We start from the raw sequence: 19,669 nt of genomic DNA, 5'->3' as shown, positions 1-19,669 counted from the left end.
CTTCAGTAATAAAATAGCTTATTACATATATTTTATTTAAATAAAATTCAAAAATTTAGATCAACTATGTATTCAACATATATATTAATTTGCAGTTTTTTTAAACATACTAACGGCATTATACGGATTAAGTTTAATATTTTCGTTTTAAACGTACAATAACTCCCCTGTTTGTATTCATTAAATACAAATTATACAACGTAAACAAGAATATATATAATTTGATTAACGAGCTATGTTAGAAATGTTGTGTAAGTTTATAATGTCTTGTATGAAAATCATACACACTGATAAACAATCAAATTATATTTGACATAGGTTAGATACTATAAAATATTTACAAATAAAAAATAACTAAAACCATTATAATTTGATGATACATAAAAAAATTCTAGAAAATGACACGAGTTGTTATGCTAGTTTCTATCGATAAGTAATCGTCATACTAATCATCCCCCAAAATGCCGTTAAATTTACTTTAAAAAACAAAAGCTTTCTCGAATTTACTTTAAAAAAACTTTTAATTTAAGTTTCGATGTTAAATAAAAGGTTTGTTTATCAAGATAAAAGACAAGCTTGTAGATAAAATTTATATATATATTTATATAATCAAATTTAAAACATAAAAAATAATTAACTTGCTCTGTTTTTTCAAATATACTACTTTATTATTAATATATATTTTGATTGAGAATATGGGCAAGACCAACTTAAGAGCTAAACTTAAAAAACAAAGCATACAAAAAGTAATCCAGGAAATTTAGGCCTTTAAACTCAGTCCAAATTATGCTGGGCCTAAATTTGAAATCCAAATCAAATTAAAAGTCGAAAAGAGTTTAAAATAAGACCCGGCTTCTCCTTCTCCTTCCCCTTTCAATTAATTTCATTCAAGCAGTTTAAAAAAAGTGTTGAAATCTGATCATCTCCAAGACAATCTCAACACACCAATTTAATCTACCATGGTATCTCTCTCTCTCTCTCTCCCCCTCTCTCTCTCTCTCTCCCTCTCTTCTCCCTCCCTTCTCCCTCTCTCTCTCTCGTTTTTGTTTTAATTGTACTGCAATTTGATCTTTGTTTTGGTGATAGAGCTAAGTTTAATTTGATATTTAAGTTGAATTTGTTTTTTAGAGGTGAAAGTTTCAATCTTTATTTGATTTGAGGGTGAAAGTTTGGATCTTTAGCTGCAATTTGCTATGGGATGCACAATGTTATTCAAATTTTCAAGATTTTATGCTAATTGTTGTAGAAATGTTGTATTTTTTATCTGTGGAGGCATTGAAATTGGTGTGAAATTATAGATCTTTTGGGTTTAGATTTTAGACACAAGATCTGGTCTTGGATAATTTGTAGAGCACAAAATCGAGATGTTAGAAACAGGAATATGTTTTGACAAGACAGTGGGTGGGTTAAATTGTTGGTTTTGATTGTAATGAAGTTGCGACTAGAAAATTACTAGGCAGTGAAATTGGGTCAAATGTGTCGATCTCATCTCATCTTTAAAGGTGTGACTTTAGGCTTAAGGCTTATGAAGGAACTGGAATAAAAGTTTGTGCTTTTGTTGTACACAATGGCATCCAGATCCGATTATATAATTCTTGTGACATGCCAAATAGAATTACTTATGTAGGTTTCCAAACTTCTTTTTTTGATTATGAGCTTTGAAGGGAAGTATGATTCTTTTAAATCAGCTGATCCCCATTCATAACTTTTTTTAAGTGTTGGTAGGTTGCATGATGGTAATAATCCTATTGCTAATATAGACATGATAAAACAAATGTATGTTTATGGATCATGATGTATAGACAGAAACTGTTTATACATCAATTTTATAAAAAAAATTGTCACACAATACATGGTATTAGTAGTTGGTCCATATTTATTAACAACAAATGAATACGAAATTCATGTCCATATAAATGTGATTTGTAGTTGGTCCATATTCTTTATTAGCAGAAAAGAATAAAAATGTACATATACTTTTGTTTTATAAAACTGTTTATGGATCTTTTTGTTTGTTTAATACATGTACATGATGTATACGCAGAAACTGTTTTATGATGCACATTTTTTCGCCAACTTTCTCTAAAATACTTTTTTGTTAGGCAAACCTTTCCAGAGGAGTATCCAGAAAAGATAAGCCCAGAGGACGCCATCATGGGCTAAGTCAACAGAAAAGGCAAGAGATCAAAGAAGCTTTTGAACTATTTGATACTGATGGCTCTGGTATGCAAGTATTCCCCTAACATATTTTTATAAAATCTATCTTAAAGTTTTAGTTTAGTGACATTGTTTCTCACCCTTTTGTAGGTACCATTGATGCCAAAGAGCTGAATGTTGCGATGAGGTACGAATGTCATGTCACATCACTAATTATTGCCAACTTTTATATCCAGGTTTTGCATAATAAATCTAATGTTATCCTTCCTCTTATGCATATTACAGGGCACTGGGGTTTGAAATGACTGAAGAGGTAAAATTTATATACCGAACTGTTGATGCACTACCTTCTCTACCTGATCCTCAACTACAGCAATTTTTATGCTTTTTGCATATAAATATTTTAACTCAATTTTTGTAATTTCCATCCACTAAATCCATTAGAGGTTTGTTAACAATTAATAAATAAACTCAGTAAAGATTTTGTCCCCGTTGGAGAGAGCCTTAACCACTTCAGGTTATATTTCCTTCAGTATATTAAAATTTAAATGTAGTTGCTCAAATACTAAAGCATGCGTCCATGCTACATGTGTATATCATATCTCGTTTTTTGTCCTGATTTGAGATCAAAGGTCTCTTGTGTGGATAGTTTAGTTGGTGTTTAGTTCTCCAACTGTATTTTGAACAGTTAAAAATCTGCAAACTAGTTTGTATTAGTAATAACAACCCAAATACAAATAGCAATGTACACCATTAATTAACTCCCCACAGGGGCTAATCCATATGTAATAGTTTCTTTTAGGCAGACATACAACTACTTTATCTGTAAAAGGTCCAAAAAATCTATTTCTCGTATATGGAATGTTGTAGCCTGCCAAGAGGTAGATTAGAGAATCAAATTCTACGGCTACTGTGAACGTGCAAGATTACAAATCAAAACTTGTATTTAGCTCTGTGTTCTACTGGGGAGGGTAGTAAAAGGTGGCCTACCCCCCCCCCCCCACCACCACCACTGCGGTGGAGAAATACACTGCTAGAGAAGTTGCAGATAGCCCTTATCTTAACCATTGATCGATGACTTCAACAGTGAAAAATCAAGCCTTGATCAAGAGATATACAATTGTGGTTGTGGACCTAAATCCATTAGATAGTCATTTGCTATATTAAATTATTTTCAGGGTGTATGCATATACTATTTTACTTAATTTCTTGTACTCTTCATATCCTGAATTTACAGGCCGAAATTATTAATCATATCACATGTATTGTACAAGTTATTTTACTCTACTAACATGAGTTGTGATGCACATTCCAGCAAATTACTCAAATGATTGCTGATGTAGACAAAGATGGCAGTGGTGCAATTGATTTTGATGAATTTGTGCACATGATGACAGCCAAAATGGGTGAGAGGGATTCTAAGGAGGAGTTGACAAAAGCATTCCAAATCATTGACCAAGATAAAAATGTGAATCTCGCCGCTTCTTTACTCTCAACTTCTAACAGTGTCTGCCCCTGCATTGGGCGTTCATATTAACTAGTATTGTATTTTTCCTGTTTACAGGGAAAGATCTCAATTGCAGACATTCAGCGCATTGCCAAGGAGTTGGGTGAAGCTTTTACGGAGAGAGAAATTCACGAAATGGTTGAGGAAGCAGATCGTGACCGTAAGTATTCCTCTTTATATTATTGACTGAAATCTCTCCTACAATATCCATCGGACTGTTTTAGCCTTAATAATTTACAATAAGTTACAGGCACAATGTGTCCTTTTATATCTGGTCCAAGTTGTTCGGAGCATTCTTTAATATTCTGTAAAGTTTGTACCAAAATATCAGCAGAAAACACAATAAATGCTAAAGTTTCCTTACATAGGAGGTTCTAGGTTTTAAAAAAAATTGCCCCTTGGGATCTTACAAGTAATCTTTTCTCTGGAATTTCAGGTGACGGGGAAGTTAATTTTGATGAGTTCATGAGGATGATGAGAAGAACTTCATACGGATATTAAACTTACCCATGTAATTTATCTTTGTACATCTTTGTTTGAGGTGATGCAGATGACTTGTGACCTGACACCAAAATATTTGCAATTTTAACTTCATCTTGTTGAGTTTTAAGTAGTACATGATTCTGACATCACACATGCTGCATATACGTTTTTTTGCTAAGTATATACGTTTAACGTACTAGGAACTCATGATGGATTAATTTATACTTTTCAGAAAGAATACCTTCAAATATTATTCAATCATCTGAAATATAACAAATATTATTTTCCAGTCTTACTATATATGCAAAGAGATGAGGTAAGTAATTGAGTACTTGAGTTTCAGCTGGTTGTTTAGATTTCAAAATTAGCTAATGACTTTGGGTACTTTACTAGATTGATCCATTTGATACTTACAGACAAACATACTTGCAAAAATGCTATTGAAAAAGCCATATACTCCATGTTTCTAAATAGTGAGGGTGCTTTAAAATCACCAAGCAATTAAAACATGGACCTTGTTTCACATGAAAGACTCATGCCCTTGAACAATATATAAGCTTCTTTGATGTTACAAGAGTCTAGACTGTGCGGGCAAGGGCCATTTCAAACTAGTTTCTAGAAAACTAAGTGATTATATCCATGTTCTTGAGCAGGACTTGACTCCAGATATGGTCTCTACATCCTGAGTGGTGCCCAATATTTTTCGGAAAACTTTCGTTATAAGGTCTAGCTGGATTGGACGTGTTCACAACACAAGTGCCTTATATTTCAAATCAACAGAATTGCATGTTATTTATGTCTTCTTTTAACGATCGCATAAAAACAACTGAAAACTAAGTGCATGCTGCAAAACTTGGACTACTGAACTTTTAAATATGAAAGTAGTACTTAACTGAATATCATATATCAGTTTAATTATCAAATTTAACAAATTTAACGGATATCATTTGAATTATTAAAGTCATTATAAATATCAAATAGATACCTCAATATATGTGCTCAATAATTAAAAATTATTTTATGCAGTTCTATATATTTTTCTTCAATCCTATTATAACCAAATAAAAATTAATGAATTTTAATATTTTAGATAATATAGTAAGATTTTTAAAAATTTATCTACTATTCATTTTTAATTTTGTAGCCCTTTTTTTATTCGAATAAAAATAATTAGTTGATAATTTTTTTAAAAATCTCACGATATTATCTAAAATACTAGTTTTCGATTGTAATAGGATTAAAGAAAAATGTTTAGAACTCCATTAAATAATTTTTAATTCTCGAGCACATATTTTGAGTTATATGTTTGATATTTATTACGACTTTAGTGATTTAAATAATACCCCGTTAAGTTTGATAATTAAACTGAAATATGGTTTTAAGTTGAGTGACCACTTTGATATTTTAAATGATACCCGTTAAATTTGATAATTAATTTGATATATATTTTTCAGTTGAGTGACCACTTTGATATTTAATACAATATTTTCCAACTTTTTTTAATAAAACATAGTATATGTTAGCAAAGAGAAACATGTACATGTGAAGTGATAGATGAATGTTGCTTACACAACCAGAATGCTTATAAACTTGTTTACTCTTTAAATATGACTTGAAATTCTAGGAAAGTGACTTGAGCATAATAATGTTAAGATAGGCTCTCTTAAAACCAGAATGCTTACTTGTATATGTTTGTGAACTCTTTAAATCTGATCAGAAAATCTAGCAAACTGACACACTGACTCGAGCATATAATGTGAAAGTTTGTAATCGTAAAACAACTTCTTTTATTTTTTGATCAACTGATAAATTACAAATGGAAGGTAGAAGATAAAAGAAATTATTAAGAATTTATAGTTATTTGCAAAATGCATCCCCGTGATTTGGCCAAAATGTATTTTTTTACCTATACTTTAGATAACTGCACTTTGCATCCCCTTACTATTTCGGCGCGACAAATTGCACCCTTTTCGTTAAATTTGTTAAAATTCTCAGGGGCATTTTAGGATATTAAAATATTTAATTATAATTAGATCATTATTTAAGTTTTTTGACCCTCTAAATGATACTTTTCGAAAAAAATTAAAGAACGAAAATTATAGAGAACGAAAAAATCTTTTCTAAACAATAACATTCAAAATTATCAAAAAATTTACGAAGCCAAAATTAAATAAAATATATACTTATTGAATTTATTAAAAATAATTATAAAAAAAAAATATTTCAATTTTGAACCTTTTTATTTCGAGAAGATCTTTTTATTCTCTACAACTTTCGTTCTTTAAATTTTTTCAGAATGTATCGTTTAGAGGGTTATAAACCTTAAATAAAGATCTGAAAATAATTTAATATTTACATTTCCTAAAATACCCCTGAAAATTTTAACAAAATTAACGAAAAGGGTGCAATTTTGTCGCGCCGAAATAGTAAGGGGATGCAAAGTGCAGTTATCTAAAGTATAAGTAAAAAAATGCATTTTGGCCAAACCACGGGATGCATTTTGCAAATAACTCAAGAATTTATGATGTTAGCACTATAACTAGTTATTGATAACAAATTACTACAACCGAGACGGAGAATTATATAGAACTTCATCTTCTCATGACCCCCTGAAATGGAGCTACTGTAATTCCCGGGCCTTGCTGCCTATTCATGTTTGCTTCCCAACCTTTGCATTCAACAAAAGCGATAATCAATTACTTGTGTCAGATACTTATATCACATACAGAGGATTAAATGTTTCAGATGAACGTAGAAATCAGGTTAACTTTGAAATGAACTTGGCTTTCCCAAGTCTTGAGAAATTAGCAAATAAAACTTGAATGTGAAATGATGTTCAGTTACCTATACGCATATCAAAGCCACGGTTCTTGAGTTCTCTGTATTCTTGACAAAGTGCACAGGTCTCGCAGCACAGGTGAAGCACACAGTCATCGCAGGGTGCCTCCTCTAGCTCATACTGTCCCCTCATTCTTGATCTATAAAAGCATGAATACAGGCAGGCTAATCCGGTGACTCCCAGTAACACTCCGTATATCCCACCACTAGCCAAACAAGCTGTAACAAAGCCAATACAAGTACTCAGAAAATGAACATTGATTTAAATAAAAATGCAAAATTGCTCTTTTGCATGAACTTACTTGTTTCGCCTTGACTGATAATTTCAGCAACTTGTCCAAAGGTGACACAAGGGCAGATGCAAGTAACTAAACAGTTGACAGGATCATCGAAACAATGACAAAGGTTAGTAGACCACTTTGTGGAAGTGTTGGGGGTGGGGGTGGGAATGTGCACCGCAAAGGGTGGGTAGAGTTGAGCTGGAGGGATGCTCATAGGAGCACTGGGATATCCCTGTGCATATTTTGTATAATCTGTAGGCGGATGCATATCTTAATTGCAGATGCTCGAGAAGGAATGGAGGGACTTGTATATGTAGGAACTCAAAGTGGTCTCCTTTCCAAGACATGTAGTAGTGATAACTTAAATATGTGGCAACCTGGGAAGCTTTTAATCTTTTGGGATGAACTAGGTACATTGAGATTGTGAAATTGCACTTAGATCCCCTTGATCTCAGGCTTATGAGCCTGGTCACATGAGTCATAATCTCAAAACGCTTGCAGCCCAAGCCTATATACCGGGACTATGCTTGCTAGGATTAAAATTCAGTAACTATTGAGCACGGTTGGGTAGTTCATGTCGTTAAAAATTTATCATTTGTCGTCCCAAGTTCAATCGTCGATCACCAATATTGTATTTAGTATATTGAATATACATATAGACAAGAAGAAAATCTTTCCACTCCGAAATTAAAGTGAACCAAGAACGAAATCAATTAAATATATTACATTTATACTCCATGTCTTGCTTAATTATAAAGCATGACCAAGTCAGAGAAGTTTAAGGGTCGGATTAAACATTGCCCATACTAAAATCTTCAAAGTTACAACAGAAATTATGGGGGCAGAAAGAGAGAGTGACAATATTCTTCTGCCTACATTGCACTAAACTACTTTGCAGACAACACAACATTTAGTTTTCATTCGGTGTGTCACCATGGAGCATCAACCTCTTCCTGAAAGTCAGACTCATGCTTCTCAGCTTTTGATCTCAGCATCTCAATGTCAGCATCATATTTCTCTGAAGCTGCCTTCAATTCCACAAGCCTTGCTTCGAGATTCCTTATTTCATCTTCAGCATGAATTCGATTCGATATTGCTCCGAGATAATTCTTGAAGTCCGAAGCACCTTGAGTTTCGAAGGCAAGGCCTCTTAATTTATGGAGACGATGACGTATAAATCCAACTTTCATGCCCAAAAGCTCAAATGATTTCAAGGACTTCTCCCAAACTGCAAACTCATCCCAAGAGGTAGTGAGTTTGCAACCTTTTATGGCATCTGCAACGTTCACGGTTTCACCAATGATACCAGCAATTAGTTTTGAATAGAGGCCTGGGAGAAATCTGCTGTGAAGAAATGCATTCTTCTTGCGGCAAAGGTCATAATACTTGAACCTTATATGCTCGGGCAATTCAGAATCAATGCACACGTCATTCACCACAATGTGGAAGTCCTCGAAGCTGTTAACATCTTTAAAAGGAACTGATGTTTTAGACAACCTAGAACCTTCCAATACTTCTGAACCAACCTCTTCACTATCATTCCCAGATTGTTCCATTAGCTGGCCCAGGTCACGTACTGATCTCGACACCAACATTTTCTTGTTCTTCTTCTGAATTACAGTTGTTGCACTTGGACGCTTCCGCTTCCTTATCAACAGAGGTTTTATAATTCCCCTCTCATTTGCTATTCAATAATTTAAAGAAATTTTAGCGCACTAAAACTAAGCAAAAAAATTAGTCCAACACATCAAACATCTAAGATATGATGCTATAAATACTGATTTGATTACACACAAACCTGCTTGAATTGGTTTTGCTTTAACATCCAGATTCAGGAGGCTAAGAGCACCATCCACATCAGTCAGTTCATTCTGCCTTACTACATACACCTATGAAATGAGGATGGTCTAAATCATGCGATGAAATAATCACAATTATAACAGAATAACAATGCCAAGTTAAATTTCAAAAAAAAACATTTTTGGTCAGCTGATCGCCTCTCCATGAAACAAAAGTTCCGAGTCTCCTACACTAAAGCATTAAGCATTTCTAGATATTGCATCCACAATGCTGTAACTTGTATACAAGACTTTAGAATTTCTAAAAATGATGTAAACCAATGCAAGTATGCAACATTAATAACAAGAAAAAAAAAGTTCTTATTCTTTGAACATTTGTATTAGTACCCGTTTCTGTCTATAACGTAAATAAGTTGCTTTTGTTAATCCTATTGTATTTATCAATTATAACTAGATAGCTAGACCAGAAAAACCTGACCCAAATCGATGAAAATGGGTTAAAAAAGTTCTACAAGCGCAATGTTGCACAGCTAAAAATTGTTTACACTGTGACAGTTCTTGACATAGTTCCCGACAGTAAAGTGGGGGCTTGGAGTCGTGATAACTATGGTAACTAGGTGCTGGAGTGGAAAATATGACTTGCTCCTCCATTGCCTCTGTTTGTTAGAGACATAAGGTATGTGTTGAACAAAGAACTAAAAAGTGAAAAACTAAGGCACGTATTAATCAAGTTCCAGTGTCACCTTGAACTTCAGTGGCTCAACTAGATGGAAGAGCAAAACATCTCCTTCAAGCAACTTGTGTCCTACAGCGAACTTTCTCCATCCAGCACTAAGTCCTGTCTTCTCTGCTATGTACTTTAGTTCAGCACTGTCACCATTCTCATCCTCCAGGATAAGAATGACGTCTGTATTCGGTAGATGATACTTGCAAAATGGCATAGGAAGGCCCTGCACTCAAAATTAACAACAATATACTCATGTACCATGGTTTAAAAGCGCTTCCTGAATAAATTAATTAAATTTCATACTGTTTAAGCGTGCTAACCATCCAGAAACAGCTGGAAACATGTGATCGAACCAACAACTTGACAAAGCTAGGAAATTCAGTTCCTAGACCCGCCTGCATCTCCTCTGCCCGTATCACCGTCGCCGATTTGACCTGGGGAGGAGTAGCCTTCTCCCTATTGCAGCATCACACAAACATCACAGTCACTACAGTCCTTTAAATGATTACAAAAATCTCAAAGAGAAACAATCTTAATAACTCACCTCACAATCCTTATCGGCATATCCGACAATGCCTGTCAATCAAATAAACCCATTATTCTCCCACCATTAACTCCACCACTCCAAAACAGGAAACACATAATGCAAGCAATTACCCGAAAACACAAATGCTCAATTCAATCAAGGTTTACACACACGAAAACCAACAATCAACTTAACATTTCACAGGCACCAATGTCGAATCTGGCAAGTAACTGTAAACCAAACCGCACAAAAAACCACAAACATAATAACAAAAAAACTGTAAACTCATTCACACACAGATCACAACCAGCAAGCTAAAATCTTTACAACAACCCTGTAACAATCACAATTAAAGAGTACTAAAAAACAGCTTACAAGCTTAGATTTCGACGAAAGCTTAGTCTTTCTTTTAGCCGGGAGAGAAAGCCTGAGATCATTAAGGTCCCTGGACTTAACAATTGACTTATCCTGAAACCAACAAACCAGATCCACATAATTAGAGAGAGAGAGAGAGAGATGTAACTAAGCATGTAAGGAGAAGAGACCTGAGGAGATGAGTCAGATTTAGAGAGATCAGGAGTAAACAGGGCGAGAACCAGGCTATGTTCATCATCAGGGAGCTCTTTTTTGATGAGTTCTTGGGGAGTGTTGTTAATGTTGTTGGTGTTGTAGTTAACAGGAGGAGTTTGAGTTTGAGTTTGAGTTTGAGTTTGAGTTTGAGGATGATCAGGGTTTGGGGTGGGGAGAGGGAGAGAGACAGAGACAACACCACGGCTAACAACTTTGAGTTTCATGGTCGGAATGTGAAAACAGGGAGATTTGTGTTGTGTAATAACAAGAAGAAAAGGCCCTGATATAAAATGGGATAAAAAGGAAGGCCTGTTTGTGTAATAATAATAAAAATTAACATAAAGTGAGGAGGAAGAGACCGGACAGGAGGACACTCCAACGACCGGGAATTTACGTTGTAAGAACTCTTTTTAGTCCTCTTTTACTGTTTTACTGTGGTGCTGTTATGCCTGTTGGACACGAGATGGAGCTCACCAGGGTTAGACTTCTGATTTAGCTTTAAAATAATACAAAGTACATGGTTTATAGGCTAAGATTACAACTAATCCTTAAAATGAAACCTCGAAACTATTAACTAAATTTTAAATAGATAACTTTCATCATCTAAACCTGTACACATATATTTACATTATTTTCTATGTTCAAAATTGTTTATCCTCCTGAATCTTGAGTTTGATAAGTCATATTTATTATAAAAAAAAAATATTTTCAAAATAATTTTATCGTAGAATGTTTATATGTTTTACCTCTGAACTCTATATAAATAGCATATTAATATTATATAATAAAGTAAATTAATACTACAAATGAGTAAGATAAATGTTGATGCAGAACCCTAAATTTTTGAATAGATTCTTTTAATTCAGTTATTAAAATATCTCGTAATTTTAATATAAAATACAAAGTTCAACCGAATAATATAAATAAAAAAAAATTCTAGTTTTGTCGAAAATTTTTAAATAACTTATCTAAAATGTATTTATTCTACAAATTCACAAGCTAAAGGTTTCAAACCGAACATGACCCTTAATCACAATTGTCTTTACAAATATAGTTAAATTTAAATTTTTTAACACCTAAATTTAATGTCATTATCACCTCATTCATTTTTTTAGTTACAAATTTATACTCCTGTGTTCATAAAAATGCTTTAAATTTCAAAACCAGGTTTAGTGTGGGTTCAGGTTGAAACAAATTCCATTAAAGTCCCGAAATGAAAAATTGAATATCTAAACTATTTTAGTAGAAGTACTGCAAGTAAAATGTGTGCGTAATTGATTAATGTAGCCGGTTAAAACGCAGTTGTTAAAAACACCATCTTTGTATGACTCGTAGACCCCCACAAGTTGTTGGGCAGATTTGACATTAAACAGAAGCCATTGAGTTCAATAGTCAATACACCCTGGAATGGGGATGGAGAGCAAAACACAAACAGAATACTCCCTCCGTTTTTTTAATAATCACTTGATTTTTCTGCGATCATTTTAAGTGGTTTGACTGAATAGTTAAAATAATAATTTTTTATTTTTTTTTCTGGATAAAAATATATAACTTAAATTCTTATTTTCATTAAAAAAAATAAACTTTTATTTATAAAAACAAAAATTATAATAAATTTTACTATGCGGGCCACTATACAGTGATCAGAGCGATTATAATTGTCTTCTTAATACAGAAGAGTCTCGTTTTTCAGCCCACCCCAGGCATACTGCTGCATACAATTATTAAAATATATTTAAAAATAGTGATTAGAAAATAAATTTATTTTACATTAAGATATGAAATTTGGTAGTCTATCAGGTTTAATAAATGGGCTCTAGGCTGGCAATGGATAAAACTTAAAAGCCCTGTCCAGTCTATCTGTTTACTAAACAAATCACAATTATCCGGTAACAATTCATATCATCACGTTTTCTTCGGTATTTCAGCTCTCGAGCCCATTACCCGGCCCCGGCGTTTCTTTTTCTTTTTTTTTTAAAAACAATTTATGCTAGGGGGGAACCGAAAAAATCGAAACCGAAAAACAACCAAACCGAAAAAACCAAACCGAAAAAAAATCCGAAGAAAACCGAACCGATAAAAACTGAATTAGCGGTGCGGTTTCGGTTCCGGTTTTCAATCAAAACCGAACCGAAATTAGAACCGCTATATTCTATAATATTATATATATACATGTATATATTATCATAACTCGGTTGTAATATTTTGTTAATTAAATATTAACTTATATTAGTAATGTAAATTGTATAATATAATACCATAAATTAATTAAGATTAATATGTAAATACTCTTAAATCATAATTTTTTTTAATATGTATATAATCAATTTTATCATATATTTTGATATATACTCTTTTTTTTCATTGTTGTGAACATAAATTTTTATCATATTTCTTATCAATTATTTAAAATAATATGAATTATACATTCAAAAAATAAATTTATGAAATATATAATTTTATTTAACGAATTCTAAAGTGACAAATCTTTAGTGATTAATGTAATATTATCACTTAACTTGATGTTTTTTTTATCCAACACATTACCAACAAAAAATCGTACAAGTAAAAAATGTATAAAAAAACCGAATAAAAACCGAAACCGATAAATGGTTAACTGAAACCGAAAACCGTTTTAAGCGGTTTGGTGGCGGTTAATAGCAATTAACCGAACCGAACCGCATGTATTGGTTTGGCTACGGTTAATGCTAAAAATCGCACCAAACCGCACCATGCACACCCCTAATTTATGCAACAAAAATATTATTAATTTTTTAAATAGTTACAAACTGACATGTGTCAGACTTCTATTTATTAAATGCAAACATACTCTCAATATATTCACACCAATAGTATCAATTACATTATTTTATATTGTCATTTGATAACAATTTTTTGTATTTTTTTATTACTCTAACGTTACTCTTTAAATAACCGGTAATCACAAGTCGATGAGATTTAGAATTTTTGTTCAGTTTACAAGGCGAAACAATACTATTAAATATATCAACAAATCATAATATTTTAAGAGCATGTGATGACCTTGTGTATTACCCAAATTGATTGTATTTCGGTTAGTTTATTTCAATTTATTTTAGACTCGAAATCGAGACTTGACATGATTTTTGAAAAAAGTCGGAAGCGACTCTCGAAAACTTGATTTTTCAAGTTGCTGGAGATGGGACACAAAAACTAGTGGTATTATCTCACAAAATACAGAAATTTGGAGTTAGGGACACAAAATAGCCGATATTATCTCACAATGGCTAAAAATGACTAGAGAGATACAATCTTTGTCCTATGAATTGTCTGTTCAACGAGGACGTCATGAGTTTAGTTTGGGGAGTTTGTAATGCCTAATCCCACGTCGATAAGATTTAGGATTTTATTGAGTTTATAATAAAAAGTATTACTAATAACCGCACAACAAATCAAGATTTTCTGGGGGCATCTGGTTGGTGTAAATTATCCGCGTTGGTTGCATTCAGGTAAGTCTGACTTTAATATGTACTAGTAGGTAACTCGTGTGAAGCACGCGGCCGAGATTAAAAGTAAAATTAAGTTATTATTCGTATAAATTGAATTTTTTAATTCAGCCGAAAAATATATCGAAGTATAATAAAGTAATGTCGTTAAATTATGTAGTTAAAAGAAATCGAACTCAAGTATAAAACTCAATTTTCACCGTATAGTTCTAGTTACCCACCTAGTTATTTTACTTGTTTTATAAATCTAACATGTTAACTTTTACTAATATGATTAATTAAAAGTAAATCGACGTTTGAATGGACACTAACAAATATAAATTAAAGTGAAAATAAAGTTAATAGAGAGTAAAACTTAGTTCGTGTTTGTTGAGATTTAATGATATAAAATTTTAAAAATTATTATATAATTTTCTAGTGAGTATTCAGATTTGTTACTTGTGTGTTCTAATAGAACATGATTTCGCTTATTAGTATAATAGTTGATAACTCGTACGACGCACGAGCCCGAGATTAAAAATATCGAATAAGTAGTCGTAGAGAATTGAACTCAAAATCCGTGTGAAATACATGTTGAAATTAATATATTATAACAATTATTAAATTTGGTATTTACAAATAATAATTATGTAGTTAAAAAGAATTGAATAACAAATTTTCACTATAGTTATAGTTCTACATTGTTTTACTTATTTTAGAAAACTAATATATTAATTTTGTTTTTGTGAAACAAACTAATATTTATTATTTTAAATAATTTAATGTTAATTACGTAAATAAACACTTGGATGAACACTAACAAATAAAAAAATTATATTAAGAGAGTGCCAAAATTTGGTACTTTGGGTACTTCGGTTGTGCTACAATAAAACATGTTTCCGCTTATTAACAAAGAGTATAGTTGGTAATCCGTGCGAGTACGGTGCCGAGATCAAAAATAAAATAAAATTATTATTTACATAAAACTGAATCTCATAATTTGTGCAGAACACCGATCAAAATATATTAAATAAATGCTGTTAAATTATGTAGTTAAAAAATTCGAAGTTAAGTGTTCTAAAATTTCACAGTATAGTTCTAGTTATGAACTTAATTATTTTACTTATATAAATCTAACATGTCAACTTTTACTAATATGATTATTTAAATATAAATCGACGCTTGGATGTACATTAACAAATAAAAATTAAAATGAAAACGAAGTCTACGGAGAGTATATGTCAATTCGTGTCGGTTGAGATTTAATTATATAAAATTTTAAAACTAATTGTATAATTTTCTAGTGAGTATTGAGATTTGGTACTCCCTTGTACTAATTAAACATGATTTCGCTTAATTTGTACAACTAGTTGAAAACACGTGCTTCGCACGGGGTCAAAGATGAAAAATATCGAATTAGTATGGTAGAAAATTGAATTTATTAACTTAAAATTAAATAAATGATATGATGGACAGTGACAAATACAATCGTTAAATCTATGATTTTGAGTTTAAAGGTTAATAAACATCACTAAAGTCATTTACTTTTACTTAATCACTTTTAAAATAATAATTTTCACTTTAAAAGTAATTGACTGTAGGATTTACTCTAACTCATCGAAAATAAAGCTTAGAGAGAATATAAGGGCATGTTTGGCACATAACTTATAAGCCACTTATGACTTATAAGCTCGTAACAGCTCATCTACGGGGTGTTGACCCCAAATGCCACTTTTTTTATTCAAATGGCCCTCATTGTCCCTTTCTGAATAATTGGCCCCAAATGTTACTAAAAAACGGAGTTTCGGGTGGAGTTTCTGTTATTGATGAAAAACGCGATTTCGTGTTATGTTTTGATTTTTTTTTCCAAAAAAAAAATTGAAAACGCAACTTCAATTCGTGTTTATGGGGGCAAAACGCAATCTCAGGATGAGTTTCTCATATTAACTCATTTTGGATCTGCGTTTTGATTTAATTTTTTTTGCATCCTGAGAAAAACTCGGTTTGAAACTGTGTTTTTACGAAAAAATCATTTTGAAACGCCGTTTTTATATCCATAAACTCAAGACGAGACTGCGTTTTTTACCGGAAAAAATTCTGAAATTGTGTTTTCAGCAAAAACTCGGTTTGAAACCACGTTTTTCAAGAAAAACAAGAAACGAAACCGCATTTTCCATTTATTCGAAAAAAAAATTGTTATGGAAAAACTCAACACGAGACTGCGTTTTTCGTCTATTTTTAAAAATTTCACCCGAAACGTCGTTTTCAAGTGACATTTGAGGCCAAAAATTCAAAAAATGACATTGAGTGTCATTTGACCCCAAATAGTGACATTTGGGGCCTTAATTCCATCTACGAGTGTTTGTCGACCCAACTTATAAGTTGAATTTATAACTTATAAGCCGATAAATAGAATGTTAGTAACGGCGTACTTTTTTCTCAACTTATTTTAATTTTTTTGCTGATTTATTAACCTCGGTTTTAAAAATATTTATTTTTAAATGTTAATCTAACTTAATATTAATGAATTTAGATAATTATATTTAATAATTATTTATTTTAGCTCATTTAAGAATAAAAGTTTATGACTTATAACTAAAACTATCCAAACACTTATTTAACTTATAAGTATATTTCTCCTTATCACTTATAATTCACTTATTCATTTTAAGTTGTAAGTTACTTATTTTCAGATTTGCCAAACGTGTACTAAGTCGATTCGTGTTAATAGTTTATTTAGTAGTTAGTGAGTTTTTAAATTAAAGTAAAAATATGTTATTTTACTTAATTTAATGTAACTTAATAAAATCTTAAGATAATTCATTACTCTGGTTAAAAAATATTTTTTATTTTATAAAAGTAAATAGATGATTGGAAGGATACTAGTTAATATAAAATAAAATTTATAGAGAATAGAAGTTGATTTGTGTTAAAAACAAAATTGAAAGAGAATATAAGTAAATAGATATTTTGGTACTTTTGTGCTGCAATAAAACATGATTTTATTTATTGATAAAAAGTATACATTAGACTCGGAAATCAAGACTTGGCCTCATTTTCGAAAAAAAAATGGGATTTGATCCAAATAGTCAAATCCAAGGGCAACTCCAACACTGATCCAAATATTCAAATTTGGGGCAGATTACCCCGAATTTCATTCCAACAATGATCCAAATTTGGATCAGTGAACAGTAGTGATCTCACTGATCCAAATTTGGATCACTTGATTTAATATAAAATAATGATTTCGTTATTTGTAGTTTATGGGATTTTAAATTGATTTTTGATTATTTAATTATATAATTAATAATATAATATAATTAATAGTTGACAAATTTTATTTTTAAAATAAAACTTAAAATAATGAGAAAACGCTATTTTATTAAAATAAAAAAATAAAAAAATAAAGAGACACATATTCCACTTAGAGATGCATTAATTGAGCATTTGTGGGAAGAATATATTAATTCGTAAAATTAGTGTGTGTCAATGATATTTTGTATGTTAATTATTGCAATAAATATATTTTTCGTGAATTAAGTGCACAATTTTAATATTTTTGTGTGCATTTTTTTTTTGATTTAATAGATTTATGAAATGTGATATAAATTATTAATAATGATTAAATGATAAATTTAAGATAAAATTGTTTAATCTGATATTTATATATTATTATATGTAAAAAGTAATTTGGATAAAATATTTGGATCACACTGTTGGAGTTGGTCAGAAATTTGGATCAGTTGGTGATCCAAATTTGGACTAATAAAATTACACTTATTTATTATGACTTTTTAGACTATAAAATTACACTTATTTATCAAGTTAAAACTCCGAATATCATGAACTTGAAAATAATTGGGTTCAAATGTGCCAATAAGATCTTAAATCCGGGAATAGAAATAAAATCATCTGGTCCGATGAAAAAAAATCAAATTTAATGGGACATACCTCCCCAAAGCTCAAATTAAACCCATTTCTATGTATGTCCAATAGCCAAGCACATGACTTTTGTAAGTCTTGGGCCAAACAGTCTAATTCGACCCCAGTGGATCTTGCAATTCATAATTTTCATAATCAAATTATTCTTCAAATTCAAAATACACATACGATATAAGTTAGGGCCCGTTTGGGGATTATTAAAAATTATAACTTATAAGTTAAAGTTCAAAAATGTCATATTAATAAAAATCATGACTTATAAGTTATTAAAGTGTTTTGATAATTTACTTATAAGTTGGTGACAATGTTCGATAAATGATAATTTATAAATTATATTTTTTGTATATCTATAAAAAATTGAAATTTTAATATAATAAATTGGTATATGAATATAAAATTTAATTGAGAAAATTAAAAAAAAATACAAATTATTAAAAAGAAAAAAGAAAAGAAAAACTATAGCAAAGTTAAAATAATAAAAAATATATATTTAATATAAAATCGGAAAAGTAGAACAGGGTTCAAAGCTGATAAATAAATGAGAAATAACTGATTTAGCAGATTAAAAAAAATACAAATTAAAGATTAGAGGACCATAATGGATGCGAAAACGGGAATTTATAAATAAACCAACTTTATAATTTTCATCATATTTGACAATATATAATCATTTGCTCCAAGGTTTCAAACGATTCGATCAAATTGATAACGAGCTTTCAGCCCATTTATGATCACAAAATGTGGTGCCAAACAGGCACTTAATTTCACACCTTGCTAACATCACAAATCTCTAGTGACACAATATTATACATTTATAATTTGTCACAAATACGTCATTTAGTAAGATATCATAAATTATCAAATACATAATTCCTAAATATATGGTATGAGATAAGTCTAACCAAAATATATTCATTATATTATATCATTATATAATTAGTGTAAAAGAGTTAATATAGTACGTTGTTGGTCATCATGGCTAATAATGTTATTTAAAAGTGTTTAATTATATAAAGACCCCCCATATTCCTACTTCAAAGTTTCAACGTATACTTTATGAAAAAGTTAATGTTCACGATAAACTCTAATTATTTGTATACATTTAAAATATGTAAGTATTAACAATAAAGAGTAATTAATTTAAATTAAAATATTATAATACCTCGAAATATTAATATAATCATATATATATATATAGGAAAATTTGATGAAAACCACTTTTTCATCGGAGACCTTCTAGACCAAATATGTTCTGCAATCAAAATATTTTAAAATATATTATTTTATAAAGTATGTTTTACAAGTATCACTAATTCATTAAAATTGTTGAAGATCATTTAAGTTTAATAAGTAAAATTTGTATGTTCAGCAATCT

At 30.8% G+C, this 19,669-nt stretch overlaps 3 protein-coding genes across 3 annotated transcripts; 1 reads left to right on the top strand and 2 right to left on the bottom strand.

The window, feature by feature from the left end:
• The first annotated feature begins 806 nt into the window (after positions 1-806).
• Positions 807-4,293, top strand: LOC141662050 (caltractin-like). The gene is made up of 7 exons (XM_074469101.1): positions 807-962; positions 2,103-2,223; positions 2,308-2,344; positions 2,443-2,470; positions 3,473-3,625; positions 3,722-3,824; positions 4,101-4,293. Exons 1-7 carry the CDS (start codon positions 960-962, stop codon positions 4,163-4,165), a joined length of 510 nt encoding a protein of 169 aa, XP_074325202.1. The 5' UTR covers positions 807-959; the 3' UTR covers positions 4,166-4,293.
• Positions 4,294-6,636: 2,343 nt separating this feature from the next.
• Positions 6,637-7,591, bottom strand: LOC141724073 (protein PLANT CADMIUM RESISTANCE 2-like). The gene is made up of 3 exons (XM_074526062.1): positions 7,288-7,591; positions 6,992-7,204; positions 6,637-6,815 (listed from the first exon to the last, which is right to left on the bottom strand). Exons 1-3 carry the CDS (start codon positions 7,532-7,534, stop codon positions 6,739-6,741), a joined length of 537 nt encoding a protein of 178 aa, XP_074382163.1. The 5' UTR covers positions 7,535-7,591; the 3' UTR covers positions 6,637-6,738.
• Positions 7,592-7,975: 384 nt separating this feature from the next.
• LOC141662048 (B3 domain-containing protein Os01g0234100-like) lies at positions 7,976-11,233 on the bottom strand. Its single transcript, XM_074469100.1, has 7 exons — positions 10,864-11,233; positions 10,694-10,786; positions 10,337-10,368; positions 10,113-10,248; positions 9,809-10,015; positions 9,065-9,155; positions 7,976-8,950 (listed from the first exon to the last, which is right to left on the bottom strand). Exons 1-7 carry the CDS (start codon positions 11,110-11,112, stop codon positions 8,196-8,198), a joined length of 1,563 nt encoding a protein of 520 aa, XP_074325201.1. The 5' UTR covers positions 11,113-11,233; the 3' UTR covers positions 7,976-8,195.
• Positions 11,234-19,669: the final 8,436 nt, after the last annotated feature.

The sequence above is a fragment of the Apium graveolens genome, chromosome 5, assembly GCF_009905375.1.
Source record: "Apium graveolens cultivar Ventura chromosome 5, ASM990537v1, whole genome shotgun sequence".
Taxonomy (NCBI): domain Eukaryota; kingdom Viridiplantae; phylum Streptophyta; class Magnoliopsida; order Apiales; family Apiaceae; genus Apium; species Apium graveolens.
Note: the sequence above shows the minus strand (reverse complement) of the source record. Positions and strands in the feature narration are given on the sequence as shown.

Coding starts and splice junctions, on each gene's coding strand:
- LOC141662048 (XM_074469100.1), bottom strand. CDS start 11,112: ATGAAACTCAAAGTTGTTAGCCGTGGTGTTGTCTCTGTCTCTCTCCCT. Junction 10,787..10,863: donor AATCTGACTCATCTCCTCAG/GTCTCTTCTCCT, acceptor TGTTGGTTTCAG/GATAAGTCAATTGTTAAGTC. Junction 10,016..10,112: donor TTTCCAGCTGTTTCTGGATG/GTTAGCACGCTT, acceptor TTTTGAGTGCAG/GGCCTTCCTATGCCATTTTG.
- LOC141662050 (XM_074469101.1), top strand. Junction 2,345..2,442: donor GAGCTGAATGTTGCGATGAG/GTACGAATGTCA, acceptor TGCATATTACAG/GGCACTGGGGTTTGAAATGA. Junction 2,471..3,472: donor GGTTTGAAATGACTGAAGAG/GTAAAATTTATA, acceptor TGCACATTCCAG/CAAATTACTCAAATGATTGC.
- LOC141724073 (XM_074526062.1), bottom strand. CDS start 7,534: ATGCATCCGCCTACAGATTATACAAAATATGCACAGGGATATCCCAGT. Junction 7,205..7,287: donor TATCAGTCAAGGCGAAACAA/GTAAGTTCATGC, acceptor GCTTTGTTACAG/CTTGTTTGGCTAGTGGTGGG. Junction 6,816..6,991: donor TGGCTTTGATATGCGTATAG/GTAACTGAACAT, acceptor TTGAATGCAAAG/GTTGGGAAGCAAACATGAAT.